The sequence below is a fragment of the Mastigoproctus giganteus genome, chromosome 2 (assembly GCF_048544385.1).
Source record: "Mastigoproctus giganteus isolate SK-2022 chromosome 2, ASM4854438v1, whole genome shotgun sequence".
Lineage (NCBI taxonomy): Eukaryota > Metazoa > Arthropoda > Arachnida > Uropygi > Thelyphonidae > Mastigoproctus > Mastigoproctus giganteus.
In genome coordinates this window covers 198,535,592-198,562,286 of record NC_143576.1, presented here as the reverse complement: position 1 = coordinate 198,562,286, position 26,695 = coordinate 198,535,592, and the positions used below count along the sequence as shown (strand labels likewise).

The 26,695-nt window shown below is 37.0% G+C and overlaps 1 protein-coding gene across 1 annotated transcript in view; it reads left to right on the top strand.

Annotated features, from left to right (window-relative positions):
* The window catches only part of Dhc1 (dynein axonemal heavy chain 1), a 620,756-nt gene that overhangs the window by 100,427 nt on the left and 493,634 nt on the right, over positions 1-26,695 (top strand). The window contains exons 15-17 of the mRNA XM_090390121.1: positions 2,405-2,586; positions 5,163-5,336; positions 23,858-24,059. Coding sequence (XP_090246247.1) covers positions 2,405-2,586; positions 5,163-5,336; positions 23,858-24,059 — 558 coding nt within the window. The remainder of the gene's footprint in view (positions 1-2,404; positions 2,587-5,162; positions 5,337-23,857; positions 24,060-26,695) is intronic.

Sequence of the window (26,695 nt, the reverse complement as noted above, 5' to 3'; positions counted from 1 at the left end):
GGATTGTCTGGTATTCTTGTAGGTAAATGAACAATCTGTGCAAGGTCATTAGTAATTGCCATAGCCTCAGCATCTCAACCTGCTGGGTCGGTGTGACTAGAAAACGGAAGCCAGCTGGAGTTGTGAACATTAAAATCACCAAGGAAAGTTAACTCACTGTTAGGAAAGTTGGACTGGAGAAAGTCAAGTTGCAAAGAGAGGAAGTCAAAGAGCTCCAAGTGATTAGTGGAGTTGGGAGAACGGTAGAGACAACAGATGAAATTGACACAATGATGTAGAGAGATTTTAAGCCAGAGAAGATCAAAGAGAGGAGATTCCAAATTGCCAAGTCTCTGACATGGAATATCAGAATGGACATATGCACAAGTACCACTTTGAGGCGAAAGGAATCATACAGTGAATAATTTGGGCATCTGAGATGAGCATTAGTTGAATCAACCGATAACTGAGATTCTGTCAGAAAAAGTACATGGGGTTTGGAAGACTGGAAGTGGAAATGGACATCGTTGAGATTAGAATTGAGACCGCGTATATTTGTGAAATGAATTAGAAAGTGCTTGGGAGGTTTAGATCTTTTTGCAGATAAGCTTGCTCTATTAGTTTGACAATTCATGGTGTATTCAATAGTAAGAAGAAGTGGGTGGGTCATGCTGTATGAAGTAATGAAATTTTTGGATATGGCGTACACGTGGTAAGAATACGCCCAGATCCTTGACATAACGTGGCCTCGACAATGCTTCCCGCATACACACTACTCGGACTCCCTCCAGTCCCTATCTGGCAGAGTAGAGGTAGCAAGATTATACACTAGCTGATCCGGAAGCCTCCTAGAGAGTTACCAATAGGTTCGGTCCGGTGTACTAACTAGTGGCCGGCCTGCAAACACCGTTTTATAGCTGTACCCTCGAAATGTAAAGAATATTGGATCTTCCCATAACGTTCATCATAACCTCAAAAGTTATCAGTCATACTGCATGATGGAAGAGATAGGGAAGGGTTGACCGGAACTTAGCTCTAGAGACTAAACATGGGTTCCACCACTTCAAGCCTCCAATAAGCAAAGTGGTGGTATTTCACTGGTTGATGAGAGTCATCTACCACCTAGTACTGCCTGGTAACATAGAGGGGCGGCGTTCTTCCATGTGGTGTGGGCACCACACCTCGACCCCTGCTTACGTTGGTTCACACCTGGGTGGTCACCCACCATGTACTTGTGCATGAAGGTTATACCCAGGATTACTAACAGTCCCACCATCGTGAAGGTGCAAGCAGAGGATTTGGCTGTCATAGACCGTCCAGACTTCGCCGAAATTGGGTCCACTTGACTTGAGCGTCATCCGAATATCAGTTCCATCAGCGTTTTAGACTCCCAGGTAGCAAGTGCAGCTTGTCTGGCATATCTGAGAGAATGACTGTGACAACCTCAAGGACCAACTGGTGCAGATTGAATAAGAATGGCTTTGATATTCACAGAACCTTCATTTGTATTGGCAACCACTGGTTTCTCTTAGAAATGGATAACTAATGTATGTTTAGAAAGCTATCCAATGCTTTTGAATACATCTATTATTATAGAAAAACTTGGAATGCACTGGCCTCTCAGAAGAAAAAAAGAAGAAAGATCTCCATTTAGCATCATATCAGTGGTCATAGAGTAAACTGGCTATCCAGCTGCAATATCAGAAGGTAGACCACAGGATAGAATTTTGCTTGAAAGGTCATTATGCCACACACACCTGATTGAATGCTTTAGAAATGTTACTGTGCCTTGTGTATTCTCAAAAAGAAATAAGAGCTCACTGAGTGTCTGTATATGGTAGCCATATAGCATCTGCTTGCTAATGGAGACTGTCATCTGATGAGAGACCAATAGGTCTTGAAACAGTTAATGCAGTACCTTAAATTTTAGATAAATTAAAATTCACTTTTGCTGATGCAATTTTTATGAAAGATTGATATACTGTATATATATTATCTAACATATATGTGTGTATATATATATATAAGAGTGAAGAGTGATGGTGGATGATGGCATTGCCTCTAATATGAACACAAGCACAGACCTTGGTGGTTTAATGTCAAGTGCTATCACTGGAGGGACCAGATGTAATGGTTTCTGAGGTCATGGTTTCAAGGGTAAACAGTGATGTTCTAAAACTTGGCTGCTATAAGTGCATTCTTTGGTGACAGAAATATATCTCCCTGTCTGATGGCTAGTTAGAAAAGGACTAAGAAATGGACATTGTTCGAAGTGAATATGGATACACTTATACATTTAAAAATCATGTCTTTCCTTGAAATTAAGTGTTAAGTGATCTAGATTCATTTAACTGTCAGCTTACTAAATAAGATCAATTACTCAGTGAAAATTTTTTAAACAATAATCTTTTCTTTATTTTATTAGAGGGATCATCAGCTCCAAATTTGTGCCATTCATGCTTTAAAGTACATGTACGTCTCTGTATACCCAGTTATGTTGTGGAGCCAAACCTTGATGACGTGCAGTCAGCAATTAGTAAATCTGCAGAAATTATCATTAATGTGGCAAAAGGTATAACTCAATGGAAACATCGAGAAAAACGGGAGGTAAATATTGTCTCACAATAAAACTTCTATATTACATCAATAAATTTCTGCTTTCTCATGCATATTGAGAGATTGTCTAAATTGGTAGATTGAAATATTGAAACACACATTTGAAATTGTAAGCTTCACTCTAAAATTAACATTTCATCTATTTTGTCCATTTGCATTGGCATAATTAAAGTGATCTGCCTTAATTTGATTATCTAGTCAATTTATCCATTAATTTGTATGAAATAAACAAATAAAATGTTTAATGTTTAATGATCTGAATTAGCCAATGTTAGCTGTTTCAGCTGATATAGAATGATGGAAATGAAAAGAGGGTTGCTTGTATACTGTTTATATGAGGATCGTTCAAAAAGTAATTGGATCGAGAACGGAACTAGTCCTTTTAGAGGCGCCTCCGTAGCCAGGTGGACAGGAGCAGCAGTGCGTAGCACACGCTTCTTGATTAGACCGGGGTTCAAGCCCATGCCCACCAAATATGGAGGATGCGGAAAGGTCAGGGAATGACCACCACATATCCCCGTAGCAATATGGCCTTAGTTGCTAATGCTCCTAAAAACCAAATAACAAACAACAATAAACAGTCCTTTTAGAGGGAAGAAATAGCAACATATAAAAAAATGTGTATTCCAAGATTGGTCTATCTGATGACACAATATCATTATCAGTTGAATAAATGTTGTACTCAAATGAAATGCAGACTATTGAATTGTGCATACAACCTGAGTATAAATGCAATCAAATTTGGCATGTTATGCAATTAGATAGCTTTGGTAGAAGGGTAGCAACCCAATGGAGGCTACTGGTTGAGATGGGTGCAAATGTTAAGGAATGTAATGGTACAAGTTCATATGATATAATTAATCAAGCGGGGATGGGGTGAGGTGCATGTTAGAATCAGTGGCAGACTAAGGAAAAATCGGGCCCTATGCATGATTCTCATTTTGGGCCCCACCTAGGGTTGCCATATTTCAGAAATTGTAATGGAGGACACAGTTGAATGGGTAAAAAAGGTCTTCTATTACTAAATATAAAAATACAGGTCTTGTATTTTGTTGAAAGCTAAAAAGAGTCCTCTGCCTATAAAAATTTATACTATAAAAATGTATAATAAAACCATTTTACAGGCTCTAGGCAGTTGCCTAGAGCCTGAAAATAGTTCCTAGGCCAAAGTCTGCCCCTGGTTAGAATAGCTGCTTCAAGCATAGAAGGGTGTGCTTTTGAATGGCTATCTTAGGTGCAGAAATACTTCATCCTGACTCTGCCATCAGGTTTTATGTTTCCTTGTGTAAAGCTTCTATAGAAATATTTAATATGATGAAAGAAGCCTATGATGAAATAAGCTTGATGTGTACTAGTATTTTCTGTCGTATAAAAAATTTTCTGCAGGCAGTAAATGCATAGTGGATGAGCATTGAACCCGACAACCCTCAGCCTTCTGAAATGAAGGTTTGGTGAACCATATGATACTGCTATTGTGTGTGAAAATTGTCACACAACTATTCAACATCTCATCACTTTTACTAAGCAGTGTACACTTTAGTATGGAAGATTGACTTAGGAATGAAATAGGGGCACAGCTATTAGCATTGCAAGTTGTTAATGCCTGATAAGTTGAATTATATCTCACTTAAGAATTAAAGATAGTTTTGGAGAATGTGGTGAATTATGGATGTTTCATTATGAAAACATTATCATTATCATTATTATTATTACTAGCCATATAGTGCAAGGAAGCCTGAGGCTTATGCTGCGCCAGCCAAAAGAAACTTTCCAAGTTACCCTGAGAGAGAGAGAGAGAGAGAGAGAGAGAGAGAGAGAGTCAGAAGTAGAAGGGAATCACCAAGAAAGAGAAGAATGATGATATCCAGCTGAGGACCCTGGGTGTGCCAAACCCATACTCACCAGATGTGAGCCCCTGGGGTTATCCAGTTCTCCAATCCCAAAAAAAAAGCAAAAACAACAAAATGTGCAGGAAAAGGATTTATAATGTTTTTTGACCAATTAGGCATTCTCTGTCAATATTTAGTACCACAATATTCCATTATCAGTAGAACAAACTATACCAGTATTTTTTGCATAATGCAATAATGTCACCTGAAAATGACCAGAGAAACCTCTGAAGGACAAACGTCCTTATCATGATAGTGCTTGCTCACAAGTACTTCTGATTGTTTTGTGAGAAGGATCATAATTGCACTGCATCTTCCTTGCAGTCTGACCAAGGCACCTTGCAGCTTTTGACTCTTTCCAGAATTGAAAAAAGATTTCAGAGGCAAATGAAATCCATTGATTGAAGCATTCATAAAGACCATGGTGATGAAATTAAATATTTCAAAGAACAGTTTAGACCACATGCTCCAGTCATAGGTCTAGAAGTGAAATTGCATCCCAGATGGATACTTCAAAAAGAAACACGTTAATCTGAAAAATTAAATATATCATCGATGTATGCATACTTGTGTTATTATTTTTTGAACAGCTCTTGTAGAGTACCAAAATGCTTTAACATTTAAAATTGTATCTGGTCATAATGTATACACATACATTTTTTTTTTTTTTTTTTCAAGAGAAAGAATAGCAAGCCTGAGTACGACAAGATTCTCCTGTTTGATGATAGTCATATTCTAGTAGCTAGAACATCAGCCCATTGTATGCCTTCACTGTATCAGGTAATTTCAGAGAATAAAGATATCATAAAACTTAATCGGATCTTATCTTCCAGTCTACAATTTACAAAATTGGTAAGTATTCTTTGATTTCATTTTAATCACTAAAATTGTATCAGTTCATCTGGGAGCTATTTTATGTTATTTCATTGTAAGAAAATGTTTTTGTAGTTTTGCTGCTTCAGAAACATTAAAATGAGTCTAATTTGCATGCTGATGTAGTAGTAGTAATAGCAAATTATGCAAGAAAGCAAGCTTATATAGCATCAGCCAAAAAAAAAAAAAACAGTTCACCCATCCGTACCCTCCAGGAAGTTGTCTAGTTTTCCCTTGAATTTATTCAACCCTTCCACCTCCACAACAACAGATGGAAGCCTGTTTCAACAATCAATCACTCGCTGGCTGAAGGCAAACTTCCACACATCTATCTTTCCTCAACTTGAATTTATGCCTCCTCATGTGTGTAGTCTCAGCAAGTGGAAGAATACCATTAACATTCAGCTTACTCAATCCATTGAAGGCTTTAAACACCTCAATCAGATCTCCCCTACAGGAGCCTGGTCTTGAGATGCTGCAATTTGCAGAACTGAAGCCTTTCTGGGTAAGAGCCATTTTTTTTTGTTCCCTTCACCAATCTGGTTGCCCTTCTCTGCACCCGTTTCAGCAGATCTACATCCTTCCTAAAGTGAGGCCTCCAGACCTGTACACAGTACTCAAAATGTGGCCTAACCATGACTTTGTATAAAGGAATAATCACCTCCTTATCCCTGCTAGCAAAGTTTCTGTATATCATTGACAAAACTCCCATGAGCTGTTTTGGCAGTGTGTCTGCACTGCTCAGAGAATTTCATGTCTGACTGTACAGTTACCCCAGGTCTTTTTCATTCTCCATTACCCTAAGTGTAGTACCACACAGTTGATAAGTTAATCTGGGGTTGCTGCTACCCATGTGCAGTACCTTGCATTTGTCAATGTTAAATGTCAACTGCTGTTTCTCAGTCCATCGACCCAATTTTCCTAGATCTTGTTGAAGTAGTTTACCCTGATTACTGTCGTTAATCACTCTGCCAATCTTTGTATCACCTGCAAACTTAGACATTAAGCCTGATATATCTTCATGAATATCATTGATAAATATTGAAAACAAGAATGGATCCAGCATTGAACCCTGGGGAACTCCACTAATAACATTATTCCATGAAGAGTATTTTACTTGAGAGTTTTGGTTCTCCACAACAGAATTTGTGGGTTTGCCTTGCTACTTGTCATTCATTTGGAGTAGTCTGAGTTTGAATCCCATTGAAGACTGGAAGAATTCTTAAAGTCCTGTTGAATTGGGACTGCAACTAGCTTATCTCACTCAGAGAAAGAAACATATCCTTTGAGTTATTCTAGGATTTTCAGATTATACAACGTACAGATCAACCCTTTACATATCTGTATTACTTTTTGTTTGCATAAGACATAAAAGATGAGAGATAATATTATATGAATCAGTGCAATATGATAAAAGTAGTCAACCTGCAAAGGAAATTGAGGATTGGTGAGGGCACTAACAGATGTTCATATGAAGAATGACTTAGATGACACAGACTGCAAAGCTTAGTGATTAAACATCTTAGGGGAGGATTTGATTGCAATATATTAGATCCTGAAAGGGAGGATCAGTAAAATGATTTAAGAAGATATTTTTGTTATTAGAAGAGACAAGAATTAGAGATTGAGTAAATATAAAATCTTAGAGAGTAAGAGAAGACTGCTTTTCATGAAGTTTACTTTTGAGCAGTGCATTGTAGATCTTTGGGGTAAATTATCTGCCAAGATGGTCAAGGTAGGGAGTTTCCTTAGGTTCAAAGCAGAATTGGATAATCACTTTTTTTTCTTTTTTTTTTTTTTCAATGGAAAAAAAGTGTGTGATTGTAATTTATTTTTCTTTTCCTTTTTTTTTGGCAGATGCAAAATAAAGTCTGCTTTCTTGTATCATTTAGTCATTGTAATACTAGTACTTCTGACAATTTAAAAAAAAACAACACCATCACACCATCAAGGATTTTGTATTTTGATTATGAGATGTAACTCCATCAGGCATATAGTAAATCACTATCTATTTTGTGAAGATATTGGTGATTTTTAATTTCTTTTTTTTTTTAGGAACATCAACGTCTCTATCTCTATATATTTCTTTCAGAGGATATTATTATAGAAAGTACTTCAACATATGTTATTAGTAAAGCCTGGATGTTCAGAAAAAATGTCATAAATTCCTGGGGGGGGGGGAGGGAAAAAGCTTTTTTTTTTGTCTTAAAGTCTCTTTTCTATTATTTTGCTTATTTTTTTCCCTTTATCTATTTGAACTAGTTTATGGATTTTCCAGTGAGACTTAAAGCAGTATAATAGAATTAGGAAACTTATATGTAAGATGAAAAGGATACACACATTATTGTTTTTTTGATTAAATCAATATATTTATTAAGATTTGATTTTTGTGATGTGCATATGGATTTTTTTTAGTAAGCCTGGGTAATGTTCGGCTTACTTAGCCATTTGTTACTTTGGTCTACTTCAACTGTCACTCATTTTCTGTTTTCTTCACAAATGACATTGCCAAATATGTACACTTATTTGAACAAGAGAATACACTAATAATTATACACTAATAGTTATACACTAATAATATGGTAGTACTGAATTATTTCTCAATGGCATAGTAATTTTTTATACAAATATCTAAAGATAAAACACCTGCAATTTGGAGTACAGGTGACATGAAGACATTCTTATTCGGCAGCTTCCTAGTTCATTTCACAAATATACGTGGTCTCAGTTCTAAATGATGTCCATTTCCACTGGCAGTCTGCCAAACCTCATCTACTTTTTCTGACAGAATCTCAGTCATCGGTTGATTAACTACTGCTCATCTCAGTTGCCCAAATTATTCGCTGTATGATTCCTTTCGCCTCAAAGGTGGTACTTGTGCATATGTCCATTCTGATATTCCCTGTCAGAGACTTGGTAATTTGGAATCTCCTCTTTTCGATCTTCTCTGGCTTAAAATCTCTCTACCTCATTGTGTCAAATTCATCTGTTATCTCTACCGTTCTCCCAACTCCACTAATCACTTGGAGCTCTTTGACTTCCTCTCTTTGCAACTTGACTTTCTCCAGTCCAACTTTCCTAACAGTGAGGTAATTTTCCTTGGTGATTTTAATGTTCACAACTCCAGCTGGCTTCCGTTTTCTAGTCACACCAAGCCAGCTGGTCGAGATGCTGAGGCTTTTGCAATTACTAATGACCTTGCACAGATTGTTCATTTACCTACAAGAATACCGGACAATCCTAACCATATAGCCAACATGCTTGATCTTTTTCTCACAAACAACCCTTCTAAGTACACGGTCAAAGTGAGTGGTCCTCAGATCAAAACTTGGTGATTGTCTCTTCTCCAATGGAGCCTTTATCTCAAGTCTGTTCCCAATCTCATGATGTTTGGCATTACAAGAATGCAAAATGGGATGACCTGCAAGATTTCTTTTCTTCTTTTCCTTGGTTAGACTACTGTTTCAAAACTTCTGATGTCAACGTTTGCTCAGATTGTGTCAGTGAAATTATTCTTGTAGGAATGGAATCCTTTATCCCACACTCCACTTTAAAATCTCATCCTTTATCCAAACCTTGGTTTCCAATAAATGTGCTAAGGCCGTTCAGGAGAAGAATGTTGCATATCGTAATTGGCTTATTTCCAATTTTTCAGTTTCATTTTATGCTTACACCAAAGCTTACAACAATTGTAAAGCAGTTATTAATCAGTCCAAACTAGATTTTGAACAGGCTAAGAGTAGAAAACTTGCTTTTTTCCCTAATGGTAGCTGAGCATTCTGGTCTCTTGCCAAAGCTATTGGCCTCAACTTTTGCCCATCTCTGCTCCTGCAGAGAGGGTAGCATGGTTTTGTCACTTCGGCCAAGGATAAAGCTGACCTGCTATCATCCCATTTTTCTTCCAACTCATGTATTAATGATCTTGGTAAAGCACCTCTCACCATTCCTAACACGCTCCATTCAATGCCTCCTGTGGTTTTCCGCCAAAAAGGACGTCAGAAGGATTTTGATGAATCTTGATGCTAAGAAAGCTCCAGGTTCTGATGATATTTCTACACTTGTTCTCAAAACCTGTGCTCCTGAACTTCTCTTCTTTGTCACCTTTTTTCACTTTCTTATTCCAAAGGTGTTTTTCTTTCTGCTTGTAAATTTGCTCATATCCAGCCATTTCCTAAAAAGATGACAAATCCCTTCCATCCAATTCTTCTTCCCCTTGCAATTACTTCTACTCTTTCTAAAGTAATGGAGAAATCAATTAATCGCCAACTCTTAAACTACCTGTAAACCTTCTGTCTGATCAACGATCGCCAGTATGGATTCCATCTGTGTTGATCTACTTGTGATATTGTGGCTTATGTTACCCATTTATAGACAAATTCAGTGGAAAAGTTCGGTGAAATACAAGCAGTTGCTCTAGACATCTCAAAGGCTTTTGATCATGTTTCGCATAAAGGTCTAAACAAGCTTCCATCTTATGGTTTGCCAACTGTTTTTGTAATTGGTTATCCAGTTTTCTCTCTGATCGCTCACTGAGGGTGATGGTAGATGGCTCTTTGTCGTTTAACTTCTCCACTAATGCTCCTGTCCACCAAGGTTCAGTTCTTTTCCCCCCACTCTTTTCCTCTTGTATATTAATGACCTTCTTCCATTGACTGGAAATCCTATCCATAGTTTTGCCGATGATAGCACATTGCATTCCATTTTCCATTTTGAGAAACTTTGCCCTGCTCAATCAGCTTCAACTTCTCGAATGTCTGCTACCAATTCTTTAAATGCCGATCTTCAGGTAATTCTCCAGTGGGGCAAAGACAACTTAGTTGATTTCAATCCTTCTAAAACTCAGTCTTGTGTTATATCTTGCAAAGAGGATTTTTCTGTTCCTATGCTTATCTTTGGTGACACTCCGATTTCTAGGTAAGTTGATATATCTCTTTTGGGGATTACCCTGACTTCTAATCTCTCTTGACACAAGCACATTACAAATATTGCTTCCTCTGCATCTAAAAAACTTGGTTTTCTGTTGCTAATGTGGTCATTGGAACTGTGGAAGGCCAATGAGTCCCAAAACTATATTTGCTTATATTTGAAATAGTTGGAAAGGCAAATAGCTAAACTTTCACTAACCTCTTTAGAAATGCTCTTTCTCTGCTTTGGCTTTATGGAATTAAGCATGATAATGTCCTGCATGCAAATTCTTACATGAAGAAAGTGTCAAGAGCTCTTAAAATTCTTTCCTTTCGCATGATGTAACTTTATTGCATGTGCTCCACATAGTTGCAGAGGAAATACATAGTTTATTTCTGATGTTGATCTGTTGGTGTTAACATACAAACAATTTTGACAAAGTGAAAGATGTTGTCTATGGCCTGGATGTTTCACAATGCATATTGATGTATCACGAAACAACTGCCACTGAAGAAGTCAATCAGTGATGAACTTAAGATCACTATCACAATATCAGTAACTACTTTTTAAGTAGTTATTGATTTTGTGATTTAAATTAGCTGCATTCCAGGTATTAAGGGCATGTTATATGCGAAAAAAAAAATCTTCTAGCCAAGACTTAAAGAAAATAAAGAACATTATTATGGCTGTTGAAGGAATTTCTGTTGGGTTGTTCTGTTGTTGAAATTTATATTATCCCATTAGTGTAGTATATTTTAAGTATGCTTCAGTCATCACACACACACACACACACACACACACACACACACACACACACACACACACACACACACACACACACACACACACACACACACACACACACACACACACACAAAGTAGTACAGTAATTATAATCAGTCTTCCCCAACCCCTACACTAGAATGAAAAGGCCCACATGTAAATGGCTTTTTTTTCACAACATTACTGAGTTTGTCATTCTCAGGTGAGGGTTCATTGTTTTTCTTCCTGAAAACTAGGGATTTTCATCCAGCCAACTGACCAATGAATACATGCAATTACAGACAGGGCTGTACTTATGAACAGGCACATGAAGCACTAGCCTCGGGCCTCACCACAGACTGGTCCTCACAGGGCCTCTGCAATCTCAAAATTTTAAAATGATTTCTTTTTTTAGCACCCTGATCCAAACTAGGGCCCACTTGTATCTACCATGTAAACAGAGACAGGTGAAATTTACTGAAAGTGTGGACGATTCATTTCTGCAAAAGAGCAGATTAATTAAGAAAATATGCCTTAATCTTTTCCATGGGCTATGGTCACAAGAAAGCAGTTGACCAGCCTGACTTCTCAGTATGGAATGTGGTACAATATTTACATTAATTGTAAATGTGTTACAGACACCACTAAATTGTGGAATCTTTAGCATTAGCATTGGCATTAGTAGAGGCATTTGATGCAAGAAAGCAAGTTTATGCAGCATCAGCCAAAAAAAAAAACCACTTCACCCCTCTGTTCATTCGAAATACCTGTTCAGCTGAGCCTTAAACTTATTTAGGCTATCAATTTCCACGACAAGGGATGGAAGTCTGTTCCACCAACCAACCATCCGCTGGCTAAAGGCAAATTTCCGCACTTCTATCCTACATCTGTCTTTCCTCAATTTGAATTTATGCCCTCTCAGGTGATTATTCTGAGCAAGAGGAAGAATCCCATCAGCATTGAGCATGCTCAAACCATTCAAGGCTTTATACACCTCTATTAGATCACCTTGCTGGTGGCTAGTCTCCAGATACTGTAATTTGCAAAACTTAAGCCTTTCTTCGTAAGAGCAACCATTTGTTCCATTCACTAATCTTGTTGCCCTTCTCTGTACTCGTTCTAGCAGCTCTACATCCTTCTTGAAATGAGGCCTCCAGACCTGTATACAGTACTCTAGGTGTGGCCTGACCATTGCCTTATACAAGGGAATAATCACCTCCTCATCCCTGCTAGAAAAATTCCTATATATCATTGACAATACACCATGAGCTACTCTTGCAGCCCATCTGCACTGCTCAGAGACCTTCATATCTGCCTGCACAACCACCCCCAGGTCCCTTTCATTCTCTACCACTGTCAGTGTAGTACCACAGAGTTGATACGTTGCTGTGGGGTTGCTGTTTCCCATATGTAGTACTTTACATTTGTCAATGTTAAACTTCATTTGCCACCTCTCAGCCCATCTGCTCAATAGTGTCCTTGACAACTCTGCCTACCTTTGTATCATCTGCAAACTTCGACATTAAGCTTGATATACCATCATCAATATCATTTCCTTTTGTTCTTAATTCGTGCTTTCTACAGCAGCAGTAGCTCTATTGACTAATGGCGATAAGTGTGATTTTATTCATTCTACAGAAACTATTTTAATTGGACCACTGATGGATTTCAGAATCTATATATGCTGAGATCCAAAATCTGTAAAATTTAGTTTAATTTAGCGGTTGATGTGTAAAGTTGAAGTGTGATATGTAAGAGTGCACACATTGAAGTAAATATAGGTAAGCATGTATATCTTTGAAAGTAATGTTGTAGCTTAATAAATTTTGGATTTTATTATAACAGCAAATGTAATATTTCGTTATCTTTTGTGGCTGTGGCATACGTTTCCTTTATTTAAAGCTTTTTGGTTTTCTCGCTTTTAAAATATGAATTAATCAAGTGTACTTACTTATTTAATTTTTTATATTGAATCAGTATCATTATTAGTTATATTACTCTTAAGCTGTATTACAATAACCTCATTTGAATTAAAAATTTAAAATTGTCAATAAACAATGAATTAAATGAAGCAGCAATTAAAACAATAATATATTAATATTTAAAGTGCATTAATCATAATAGAAACAAATTTTTATATGAAAAGCCTATGACTGCTAAATACAGTGCTGTTTCTTGTATTCTCTATCTGGTGAACTCCTCTGATCATGTGGTCATCTTGGAGTATAAACAGAATTTATTTATCTATTTAAATAAAAAAAGCAATTTTCTTTCTTTTAAATTGAATATGCTGCGAGATGTAATATCTATCAATTATAACTTTCCTGAAAATGGTTTGCCATTTTAATATCTTTATTTTTTATAATAATATAATATAACACCCATTATAAAAAGAAAAATAAAAGAACTCTTTTATTTTAATGTTAATTAGTTCCCCCTTGACCACCCAATATGAAAAGAAGATTGAAATCAGCAGAACGAAAGAAGCAAAATGAACAACAAATAACCCAAAGAAATTACATAAATTTTTTTTACTGCCTTCCATATCTGCAAACAACAATGGACAAAAATAAACCTCAGAACAACTCAATTTTAGCACTCGCAGTTGATGCAAGCAAAAATTCAAAACTAACGGTGGAACAAGCAGACCAAATTTCTGAAAGAAATTCTGGGAGGACAAGAAGATAGAGTATGGCAGAATAAAGATCTATTAGCCAAACATGACCAACTTGAAGAAAATACAGAATAAATACAGATGCAAGAATATCGTGTAAATCAAACTATTGATATTAATTCGTGTAAAGGTACGACGCCTCAAATTTACCACAAAGACTGACCAGTAAATATACATGCAAATATAAGTAGTAAGCTTGTAGAATACTACTTAACAAATAAACCTCAAAATTTTGGTAGAATTGAAAATTTGAAAGTAACATATACACAATGTGACTGAGTAGACTATAGAAATATTCAAGGAACTAATTTTTACTGTGAGACAACTAATGAGAAAACTAATGGAATCAAAGAAAAGCTTGAATGATTAATTTTTTCTGACACTAGTAAGTCTGTGTATTGTTCCATTTGCAAATTATTTTTGACATCATTAAATAAATTTATAACTGGATTCAATGACAGGAAAAATGTATGTAGAGCTTTGACTGAACACGAGCCCTCAAAGGATTATATCCCATGTATATGGATATATAAAAAAAGGTGTCAAACAACAAGGATGTATTGATAAGGAGTTAATAAAACAGAGTCCCAAGAAAATTATTGGCACAATGTTTTAAGAAGTGTTGTGTTATTGCTACAATTCAATTATTAGGTAACCTTGGCGTAACATTTAGAGGTAGCAATGACAATATTTATTCCAAACGTAAGGGAAATTTTTAAAATTGTTTGGAATATCTTAGTTAATTTGCCGTATTTTTAAAAAAAATCATATACAAATGTATGCAAATTGCAGACCTGGTAGGTGCCTCCGTAGCCAGGTGTGAAAGAGCAGCAGTGCGGAGCACACGCTTCTTGATTAGACCGATGGTTCGAGCCCGTCACCACCAAATATGGAGGATGCGGAAAGGTCAGGGAATGACCACCGCATATTCCCAGAGCAGTATGGTCTTAGTTGCTAATGCTCCTAAAAAAACAACAAAACAAACAGCAGACCTGGTAAAACAAATTACCTTTCACACAAAACCTGTGATGAGTTTATAAATTTAATGGCAAATAAGACAAACTTTAATATCTGTAGTAAAACAAGCTATGTACTTTCTGCTGGTTATTGACTCTACACCTGACATATGTCACATTAATCAGTTAGTGCTAATAATCAGATATGTTTCAAAAGATGGTAAAATTAAAGAAGAGGTAAAATTAAAATTAAAGGGTCTTAGGCTTTCTTCCCATGGAATACCACAATGCAGAATATCTTGAAAAAATCATTTTAGATGGGTTATCTAAATTATTCATAGATATCAAAAAATGCAGAGGGCAAAGTTATGATAATGCTGCCAATATGGCTGGGATGGGAAATATTTGGGTTTCAAGCTAGAATAAGGCAACACAGCCCCCACAGCATTTTATATACTGTGTACTAGTCATTCACTAAATTTAGTAGGCAACTATGCAACAGAATCTTGTTCTACTGCATTACATTGTTTCGAGTTTGTCCAAAATTTGTATAATTTTTTTCCTGCATCAATGAGACAATGCAATATATTAAAAAAATTGTTTACCAGTAAATTTAATTTACATTAAAACAAATCAGTGATACGTGATGGTCAGCCAGAGCAGATGCCATATCAGAATTGAAAAGAGGATATAAAAAAATTAAAGAATCTGTTATGGCAAAGGTAAAGAAAGCCTGCACGAGATCGATGAGAAACGTCGAATAACTTACGTGGAAAATTAGTTTCCCGATATGGCACTCTAGCGCTGCTCACTTAGTAAGCAGACGGTAGGTGTTATCGGTCTGGAGCAAAGTCGAGAGCGATATATTGATTGACAGGTAGGCGTGGCAAATGATGTGCTGATTGGTGTGCGAACACAACACACAATAGCATTGGTTTAGTATAACTTTAGCAGTACTAATCGCACCATTACAGTATTTTGTAATGGTGAAAAAAGGTCAGGTTACCTCCACTTGAATCCCATGGGAGCTTGAACCCTCCAGAAATAGAGGGGTAACCTAACTTTTTTTCTTTAGAACCATGGGTGGACTAACACATAAATTGTTTATTAACAAAATATTAATTTTTTATTACTGTACTTTTATTTTTAAAGACACTTGTGCAAATACACACGTATCATAAAGTCAATCAGCACCTTAAAAGATTCATCGCTACTATTACCTGTTCACCGTTCATTGCAAAACTATTATGCACCGTTCTTTACTGGTAAATACACATCATAATGCCAACCAATGACTACACAGTAGCTTGTCGTCTGTCGTGCCCACCACCAATCATTTCATCATTTGCCACTCCTACCTGTCAATCAGTATATCCTTCTCGATTTCTGCTCCAGACCAATAACACCTACCGTCTGTTTACCGAGCAAGCAGCGCTAGAGTCCGGTGTCAGGAAACTAATTTTCCACGTATGTTATCCGACGTTTCTTGTCGTTCATGTGCAGGCTTTCTTTACCTTAGCTGCTGTTATCAATATTTTAACATCTGAACACAAAAAGCCATTTAGCCATAAAGTTCAGGGGCCTAAAATAATTTTGTGTCTTGGGTCTTGTAACATGTAAGTATGGCCCTGATTACAGATATGAAGTACCGACCTCATAGCCTTAATTACTTTGTCACTTAACACAAACAAACCGAACCTAACACACACACACACACACAAATTGCTGTAACCATACTAATCACACACACTCATACCAAAGAACACACAAATACCTCACTAATGAATATGACTGATTGTCATGTTAAGTCATTTCAGAGGAATGGTAACATGGCAATTAGCATTAGTAGAAGAAGTATGTGATGCAAGAAAGCAAGCTTATATAGCATCAGCCAAAAAAAAAAAAAAAAATTCTATTTCACCCATCCATTCACTCCAAATGTTTGTCTAGTCCTACCTTGACCTTACTTATTTAAGTTGTTTACCTCCACTACAACTGATAGATGTTTTTTCCAACTATCAACCACCTGCTGGCTACAGGCAAATTTCTGCATATTAATCTACAATTGTTTTTCTTCAATTTGAATTTGTCCCCTCAGGTGAGTAATCTGAGCAAGAGGATGAATCGGACTTGGAGGTAGTCCCCACGGACTGGAGATCTGCAAATGTAAATCCAATTCACAAAGGGGATCAAAGGGTGACACGAGTAATTACAGACCTCTTAGTTTGACTTCTGTTTCACAGAAAATAACGAAGTCACTGGTTAAAGAAGCATTACAGGATCATCTAGACAAGACAGCAGTAATAATTCAGACACAGCATGGGTTTGTAAAGGGGAAGTCTTGTCTGGCCAATTTGATTGGATACTATGAAGTAGTCACAAAGGAAGTGAATGCAATGCAAAAAATAATTTTGAAATCATATACTTGGAGTTCAGGAAATCTTTTGATATTGCACATGGAAGACTGCTGTACAAATTGGAGGAGTATGGCATTAAGGGCAAGTTGCTACAATGGATAAAAGGATGGTTGTTTTATATATTTATCAATGATATTAATGAAGGAATATCAAGCTTAATGTCAAAGTTTGCAGATGATACAAAGGTTGACAGGGTTGTTAATAATAGTAATGACAGTATGCTGCTGCTGCAACAGGATCTGGAAAAGTTGGGCAGATGGGCTGAGAAGTGGCAACGGAAGTTAAACATTGACAAATGCAAAGTACTGCATATGGGTAGCATTAACCCCAGAGAAATGTACCAACTGGGTGGCATTATACTCAGGGTAGTGGAGAATGAAAGAGACCTGGGGATAATTTTGCAGTCCGATATGAAGTTTTCTGAGCAGTGCAGACAGGCTGCCAGAAGTTTTGTCAATGATATGCAGGAATTTTGTGAGCAGGGATAAGGAGGTGATTATTCCCTTGTATAAAGCAATGGTCAGGCCACACCTAGAGTACTACATACAGGTCTGAAAGCCTCATTTTAGGAATGATGTAGAGTTGTTAGAATGAGTACAGAGAAGGGAAACAAGACTGGTGAAGGGAACAAAGAGGTGCTCTTATGAAGAAAAGCTTCTCCAAATTGCAGCTTCTGGAGACTAGGCAGCTGTGAGGCGATCTGATTGAGATGTATAAGGCCTTGAATGGATTGAGCAGGCTCAATGCTGATGAGATTCTTTCTCTTGCTCAGATTACAAACCTGAGGAGGCATAGATTCAAACTGAGGAAAGGTGGTTGTATAATAGATGTGCAGAAGTTTGCCTTTAGCCAGTGGGTGGTTGATTGCTGGAACAAACTTCCATCTGTTGTTGTGGAAGTTGATAGCTTATATTCAAGGCAGAACTAGGAAAACATTTGGAATGAATGGATCAGTGAAATGGGAAGGGTTTTTTTTACTTTTTTTGGGCTGATGCTGCATAAGCTTGCTTTCCTGCATCATGTGCCTATGCTAATGCTAATCCCATCAGCATTGAGCTTGCTCAAACCATTCAAGGCCTTATACACCTCAATTAGATCACCTTGCATGTGCCTAGTCTCCGGAAGCTGCAGTTTGTAGAACTCAAGCCTTTCTTGGCAACAACAACCCTTTGTTCCACTTACCAATCTCAGTGCCCTTCTCCGTACTCGCTCCAGCAGCTCTGCATCTTTCCTAAAATGAGGCTTCCAGACCTGTATATAGTACCCAAGGTTTAGTCTAACCATTTCGTTATATAAGGGGACAATCACTCCCTTATCCCTTCTAGCAAAATTCCTGTATATCATTGACAAGACATGATGAGCTTCTCCTGCAACCTGTCTGCACTGTTCAGAAAACTTCATATCTCACTGCACAATTTCCCCGAAGTCTATTTCATTCTCCACTACACTGAGTGTAGTACCACCCAGTTGATACGTTACTCTGGGGTTACTGTTACCCACATGAAGTACTTTGTGTTTGTTATTGTTAAACTTCAGTTGCCGCCTTTCAACCCATCTACTCAACTTTTCTAGATCCTGTTACAGTATTGTACTGTCATTAGTGTTGTTAACAACCCTGCCAAACTTTATATCATCTGCAAACTTAGACTTTAACCCTGCTATACCTTCATCAATATCATCGATAAATACCAAAAACAACAATGGGCTGAACACCAAACCCTGGGGGATTCCACTAATAACATTACTCCATGAAGAGTAGTGTCCGTTAATAACTGCTCTCTGTCTTCTCCCACTGAACCTTCCTTTTATCCATTGTAGCAACTTGCCGTTAATGCCATACTGCTCCAATTTGTATAGTAGTTTTCAATGTGCCACAGTATCAAAAGCTTTCCTAAAATCCAAGTATACAATATCAAAATTATTTTTTGCATCCAGTTCCTTTCTTACCACATCTTAGTATCCAGTCAAATTTGTCAGACAAGACTTCCCCTGAACAAACCCATGCTGTGTTTCAACTATAACTGCAGTCTTGTCTAGATAATCATGCCTCACTTCCTTAACTAGTGACTCCATTATTTTCCCTGGAACAGAAGTTAGATTAACAGGTCTAATTACTCGTGTCACCCTTTGTGAATTGGGGACACATTTGCACATCTCCAGTCCTTGGGGACTTCCCCAAGGACTGAGGGTGCCTCCGTAGCCAGGCGGGAAGGAGCAACAGTGCGTAGTACACGCTTCTTGATTAGACCGGGGTTCGAGCCCGTCACCACCAAATATGGAGGATGCAGAAAGGTCAGGGAATGACCACCGCATATCCCGGAGCAATATGGCCTTAGTTGCTAATGCTCCTAAAAACCAAATAACAACAACAACAAGGAATGAGTCCAAGGGGACTTTCATAATTATCGCTAAGGGTTTGCTTACTTCCTTTTCTGCTTGCTTTAATGTTACTGGATAGATCCCATTCACCCCAAGTGCCTTTCTTAAGTTCAATTTGAACAGTTTCTTCTCCACCTTGCTTTGAGTTATTAGAAAATCACCTAGCTCTCTGCTAGAGTTTGATAAGCTTCTGGCTTCCACTTCCCTACAGAACTCCTCGTGTGGCAATGTAGATGCAAAATACTCATTCAGTTTGTCATCTAACTCAGCAGGTTCATCAACAATTGAACCGTCAATGTCAAGTGGAGCAATCTGATTCATCCCTTTCTAGAATTTAAGTAAGGAAGTTTTACTTTTTCTTTGCATCATTTGCCAAAGATTTCTTGTAATCTGCCTTTGCTTGCCTAATGTCCTTTGTGATAATTTATGTGCATCCCATGCATTTTTCTTCTCTGCCATGAGTCTTATTAGTTCATCTGACATCCATTTAGGCCTAACCTTTGAACTGTATTTCTTAGTTGGTATGAAAAGCCTAGTAGCTTCCAAGATTAGTTCCTTGAATGCTTCCCATTTATAATTTGCTGTTGGTAACATCATCGGTTTGTCCCACTATATACAATTTAAAAAATCTCTGAGACCACTGTAGTCACCTTTACGAAAGCAAAAAACCTTTCCTTTACCCCTGATGGTAGTTACATCTTTAAGTAAATCCCACATCAGTACACTGTGATCACTGCCACCTAGTGGTTCCTTTATCTGCAGATTCTTATTGCATGAAGAATTACTGCTGATAATCAGATCAAGAGTATTACTCCCTCTGGTTGCCTCTTGAACATGCTGCTGTAGAAAACAGTCATCCAATAAATCCCCAGAAGTATTGCAATTGTGTGAGTGATCAACCCACAAGTTCCAGTCAATATCTGGGGAGTTAAAATCCCCCATTTTATTTTAATTTCATTATTCCCACTTGGCAGTGGTAGCCTACATAAATATGCCTTCAAAAGCCACCATAGCGGGTTCTTACACCATGGTTGTCATTTGCTGGTGCTCCCACCATCTGCCAAAACAGCTTTGCCATGCACGGATAGAGATAATTTTCAAATCACTTCTGGATAATCCCAGATGCTGTAGAAGTCTAAGAGAAGTTTGAAACTAGACTGCTGTGTAGTTTACAGTAATTGTGGGAACTAATGGCATAGTTACAAACTCATTGATTTGCTGCTTAAGAATGATGTTTCCATTGTACTCTCTCTTCTTTAAGCAATGAGATACCTCTAGTGAATATCTCGAACCAACTACTTGGACATCTAAGAGGTATGAGACATCATCATTTACACAGAGAAGATCCGGCTTTCTCAAACCCTCTGTAGTAGTATACTGAGGCTTCAGAAGAGTCAGCCAACCTTTTTGACACAACCGGTTGTTTATAAGACTTTACAACTGCATTGTTCCTTTTAATGCACATGCCATGGGATTGATGGCAGTGAAAAGCAACATGAGCCAGAGTTTCAATAGCATTACACCCATCCCTACAAGATTGATGTAATGATCTCCCCCTTGATGTTCTGGAGAAGGTAGGAGGGTGTTTATATGGGTCTTGACCAGATCAACAAAAGCGTGACCAGCCAAGAGCCAGGTTCCATCTCTGACCCATTGATTCTGAGACGGAACTTTCGTTGACTCCTCCAGAGCCTGTCCATTAAAGGAATTGTAAAGGAGTGTCTTCCAATGTTCTCTCAACTTGTCTTTAGAATTAATAACATTCCTGCCATCCATTTGAAGCCTCTTTGCATTTCTCACCTTGTCCTTCAGGGGAGAAATAGGAGGCGATGGCCCGAATAAATGGGGAGGAAAAAAACTGCAGCTTCTCAAGATGCTTCTGCTTAAGGATTAGGACTACCCACCAAAAGGAGGACAGTCCCAACCCCCCCAGCAGAAACATCCCCATAAAGATAAGGAGTTACAACGTCTTTGGGTAAATGTAACCATCTCTTCACTGCCAATCTAACCTGCATATTCAAAGCATTCAACCGTCCAGCTTTAACTTTGCCCAGAACTAAATGATGAAAAAATCTGGGCATTAAGAAATACTTTAGAATAACAATCTCTGTTGGGGTCTCTTTATTTACTATACTCAACCTCCCCAATTGCAGGTTTAGATCCGTCCCAAACAAAGTTTTCTTAGTAAGGGAGAACTTAACATCCAAATACTCCCACTTATCTAAGACTGTAAGTGTAGGCAGCATCTCCTCACCCAAAAAGAACCTCCCTGCCTGGACCTTCACTTTCTTCTCCTGCCCGGAAGGAAAGATGGCGACTGTCCATGATTTATCCAAGTTGATAAGTAAATCTCTCTTATTCAAAAAAAAGTTAGCTCTCTCAAGAAGGCACAGAAGACTTGTCAAGGTATTGGCTGCTAACACGAGGTTGTCAGCAAATGCCATCGCATTTACATTATGTCCCAAAAGGGGGAAGCCTACATAATCTGATAAATTCTTTAATAACATATCAATTATCACGTTGATTAATAGAGGGGATAGAGGATCACCCTGTCTTACACCCCTTGTACGATTAATGCATTGACTTTTTCTGAGGAAAAAGTCAATGCATTAACTTCATATAATTTAGAAATGACATAGGTACACGATACCTCTGAAGAGCTTCAATAATAGCAGGATAGACCACAGAGTCAAAAGCTTTCTTTATATCAAGAGTTTCAAGATGCAGATGGTGAAAATTCTTCCTAGATGTATGTGGAAGAGCTTGCAACACTGCAATATTCTCTGCTGTCCCATCAATTGGAACAAAAGCTCTCTGTTAAGGATCCAACTTGACAATTATAGACAGATGGGGCACTAGTATTTTATGATATGCCCTAGTTATAACAGAAGAAACTGAAATTGGTCTATACTCAGAGGGACTAGAAGGATTCTTCTTCTTCTGATTAAAAATCTTGTGTTTGCAGTATAAAGATTTTGTAAGCTGATCTGTCCATAAGAACACATGCAACAAATCGATGAGCACCTGAGTTCGAAAACAACCATCCAATAATTCCACAAAAGTTTTGCTAGTGTGAGTGATTAACCCACAAGTTCCAGTCAATATCTGGGAAGTTAAAATCCCCTATTATAAGACATTCTGATTTACTGGCCCACTCTATTTTTTTGTAGAGTTGTTCATTGTACTCATCAGAGTCATTAGGCCTATAAAACCCTCCTATTTTCAACTTGGTTTTCCCAGTGCTTATGTTACACCAAACTGACTCAACACTGCACTGTCCACCCATGTCAGCTGGATGTACTTCCTTAGATTTTATGCATTTCTTAACTAACAGCACCTCCCCTTCTATTCTATCTATCCTTTCTGTACAATGTACTCACCAAATTCCAATTCTGCATTCCTTATATCTGTGTGACACCATGTCTTTGATATTCCAACGACATCAGCCTTTGATATCTTCACCAGCACCTCAATTTCATCAAATTTATTTACTATACTCTTAGCATTGGTGTACATACAAGTATACATACACCTGTTCTTACTCTTAGTTACCTCAACACAACCCATGTATTTACTTGTTCCATGATGACTCCTGGCAGCCCTTGAAATCCCAAGTACCTCACTTTCCAGGCTGCAACTCATTCCAAAAGAAGCAGTGCAAGAATCACTAACTCTGCCTATGCCGACCCACCTAACACTGCCTCCATAGCATCAGCAAATATTCTTGCACCCTTGCTATTTAAGTGTATCCCATACTTGTAGAAACAATCTCTCCTGTTAACAAGCACAGACCATGCTGAAAGAAATTCTACCCCATGAGTCTTGCACAGTCTCTCCAGGCCAAATTGATTGACAAACCTCTCATCATTTACTCCCTCCTGTCATGTCTGGGTAGGACTGCAGACACTTTCAAATTTAACTCTAACTCTTGACTTTTTTTCAACATTGACCCGTACTTGTGAAGTAAGTCCTCAGATCTCCTACTCTTAATGTCATTAGTGTCAATATGTATTGGCACCTCTGTAGTCAGGTGGGAAGGAGCAGCAGCAGTGCGTAGCACGCTTCTTGATTAGACCGGGGTTCGAGCCTGTCACCACCAAATACGGAGGATGTGGAAAGGTCAAGGAAATGACCACCGCATATTCCCTGGAGCAATATGGCCTTAGTTGCTAATGCTCCTAAAAACCAAATAACAACAACAACAGCCAATATGTACAAAGATATCACCCTTTGTGCCCTTAAAAGATGATATCTGCTTTACATCGTCATCAACTTTTGCCTCTATTATTAGCAGGTATGTTTCTGAATTCTTATTCTAGGTAGTAGAAAAAAAATATATATGTAATAAGATTATTATATTCAATCTATGTATATTTGCTCTTAGTATTTTGCATTTTTCCTTTCTAGGAAATAAACAGACAATTGACTAAAATAGGCAAATATGATCATGTGTGGAAATTGGATCGCGAAAAGGAAATAAAGAAATTTCTGTTAAAAAATCCACAACTCATGGACTTTGAAGCACAAATTACCTACTATGAATCTATCAAAAATGATATATCAAATGAACAAGATATTATTCCAGTAGGGTGCGTGATCTTGTGTACAGGTATTGTGATGTGGTTTTGTATAATCTTACTTATTTCCTTTAACATTGACCTTTCTTATATTATTTTTTGCCCCCTGAAATTTTAAAATGAATTTTTAAGAATTATTCAGTTAAAGTTAATCAGATTTCAAATTTTAATTATAAATTTTCAATCGAGATTTTATATAAACAAGTGAGATGTTTTTCTTAATAGGCAGTGGGTAAAATGAACTCTCAAAATTATATATATATATTAGTATTGGCAAAATAATACAAGGAAGGAAACTTATGCACTTCATTTACCTATTTATTTTAAGTATTTTCCAAATCCTCTTTAAATTTAGATAAACTTCTACCCTTTAAAAGAGTAGATGAGAATTTATTCTAATAGTCAATCCTCTTTTCTTAAAAAAATTTTCAGACATTTATTGCAGTTATCCCCTCTCAGTTTAAATTGGCACATTAGTGTATAAAGTTAACCATTCAGTTTTTTTTTCTAAAAAACTAGGAATAATTTAAAACTGTGTATTTTGCAATGCCTTCCATTATTTTAGCTATAGAAGAGATACCATTATGAAAGATATATGCATTTTTTTATTTGAAAGACTGTAATAGATTGCCAGCAATGCTTCTTTTTAAATCTAAAGTGGCATGTGAGTGGGAGCATTTGTGTATGTTGTACCCCATTCGTTAACACTCTTTAAAATAAAATAGAATAAAGCAATTTTGACCAAAGTAGATTATTTGTTTTTAATTATTTCAAAATAATTTAACTTTTTATTTTAATGAAGTTGGTTTTGGCAAAAAAAAGTTACACAAGCTAGGATTTCTGCATGCAGAATTTGTTCAAAAAGATTGAATGTTTCAAAAAAATTAATTTTATTCAAAGATAAATGTTTGTTTATTAATGTTTAAATTTTAATGTTTTACATCATTATGTTTACATTATTAATATTCATATATATATAATCTCTTTCTGCAGCCACACACTTGCTACAGTATCTGCCACTGATCAAAACATTTTATAAGTTTTCTTTAGTGAATGCTTTTTGGCAGCCTGTCGTGTTTGATTGGATTTCCCAAGTTGACCCAAATAATTTTTCTTTCATGTCCTGCTTTAATTTTGGGGATAGTCAAAAGTTGCATGGTGCTAAATCAGGCAAATAAAGTAGGTGTGGCATGACAGGAATATTTTTTTTTTCAGTCAAAAATTTCTGGATAGGGAATGATATATGACATAACACATTGCCATAGTAATGAAGCCAACCATATTGCCATTTTTTTTTTTTTTTGGTCATTTACTGCGAGCTGCATTTCTCAACATTTTAAAACTTCATGACAGGAATATTTTTTTTTTCAGTCAAAAATTTCTGGATAGGGAATGATATATGACATAACACATTGCCATAGTAATGAAGCCAACCATATTGCCATTTTTTTTTTTTTTTGGTCATTTACTGCGAGCTGCATTTCTCAACATTTTAAAACTTCTTTGTAATAGGCTGCATTAACAGTGACACCTTGCTAAACAAATTCTGATAATGCCATCCCCTCACTGAAAATACAATCAGCATGGTCTTCACATGTGATTTTGACTGCTGTGTGCCTTTTTTGGCATTGGTGATGATGACATCTTCCATTGGGAATTTAGAACCTTGGTCTCTGGGTCATATATACTCCTAAAGCTCATCACCTGTTATAATTTTTCATTAAAAATGAAGGACATTTTTAATGAAAATGTCCTTCATTTGAAATGAGGACTTGATGCTGTCTTTGATATTGAGTTAGAATGCATGGAATAAACTTGGTACTCACTGGCTTCATTCCCAAATCCTTGGTCAGAATGGCCTGAACTGAACCAAATGAAAGAGACATTCTCCTCAGCAATTTCCCAAATGTTAGTTGCTTACTAACTACACTTCAAAGAACCATGCTCCTTGATTTATTTTGGGCCTGCAGGACAGCTGCACTGCAGTACATAGGAGGGGTTCTCCCCATGGATCTTCATTTTGTGTATAAGGGATTATGCTATAGAACTAAACACCATATAACAACAGATAGTGAAGCTGACATAAAACATGAAAAAATTTGTTACTGGAATGAGCAGATAAATGTTTGGAAAACAAGATGGGATAATGGCCATACAGGAACAGTCACAAGACTTTTTATTCTTAATGTCACCTTTGCATTGAAAAAGAATTTAAACAAAAAAATGGTTTACTTCCAGTCTTTATCCTTCATATTTACTAACAGGATACTGTTTTCCAAATTCGGAATTATACTGGCTCATCCTTCTCAATTTGAACTTATGTTCTTCTGGAATATATGAAAATTGGGTGTATATACTTTATGAATACTCCGTATATGTCAACTTAAGAACAACACTAAAATCTAGCTTAACTTCTTTTTCTTTGGACTTACTTTGTGAGCAATAAGATCTCCTTCCTTCCTGCTCTTTCAAAACTATATTAAAAATGTCTTCTCAAGAAAAAAATAAGTACTGGTAAATTCTTCTCATTATTGTCCATTCTTATTTACCAGCCATTCTAATTCTAAATATTATAGGCACTTCTGAATATTATATATCTAAATATTATAGTGATTATATTCTTGGAACTCTCATCCTGGCTATGACTCCTGACTTGACTCTCTGAATG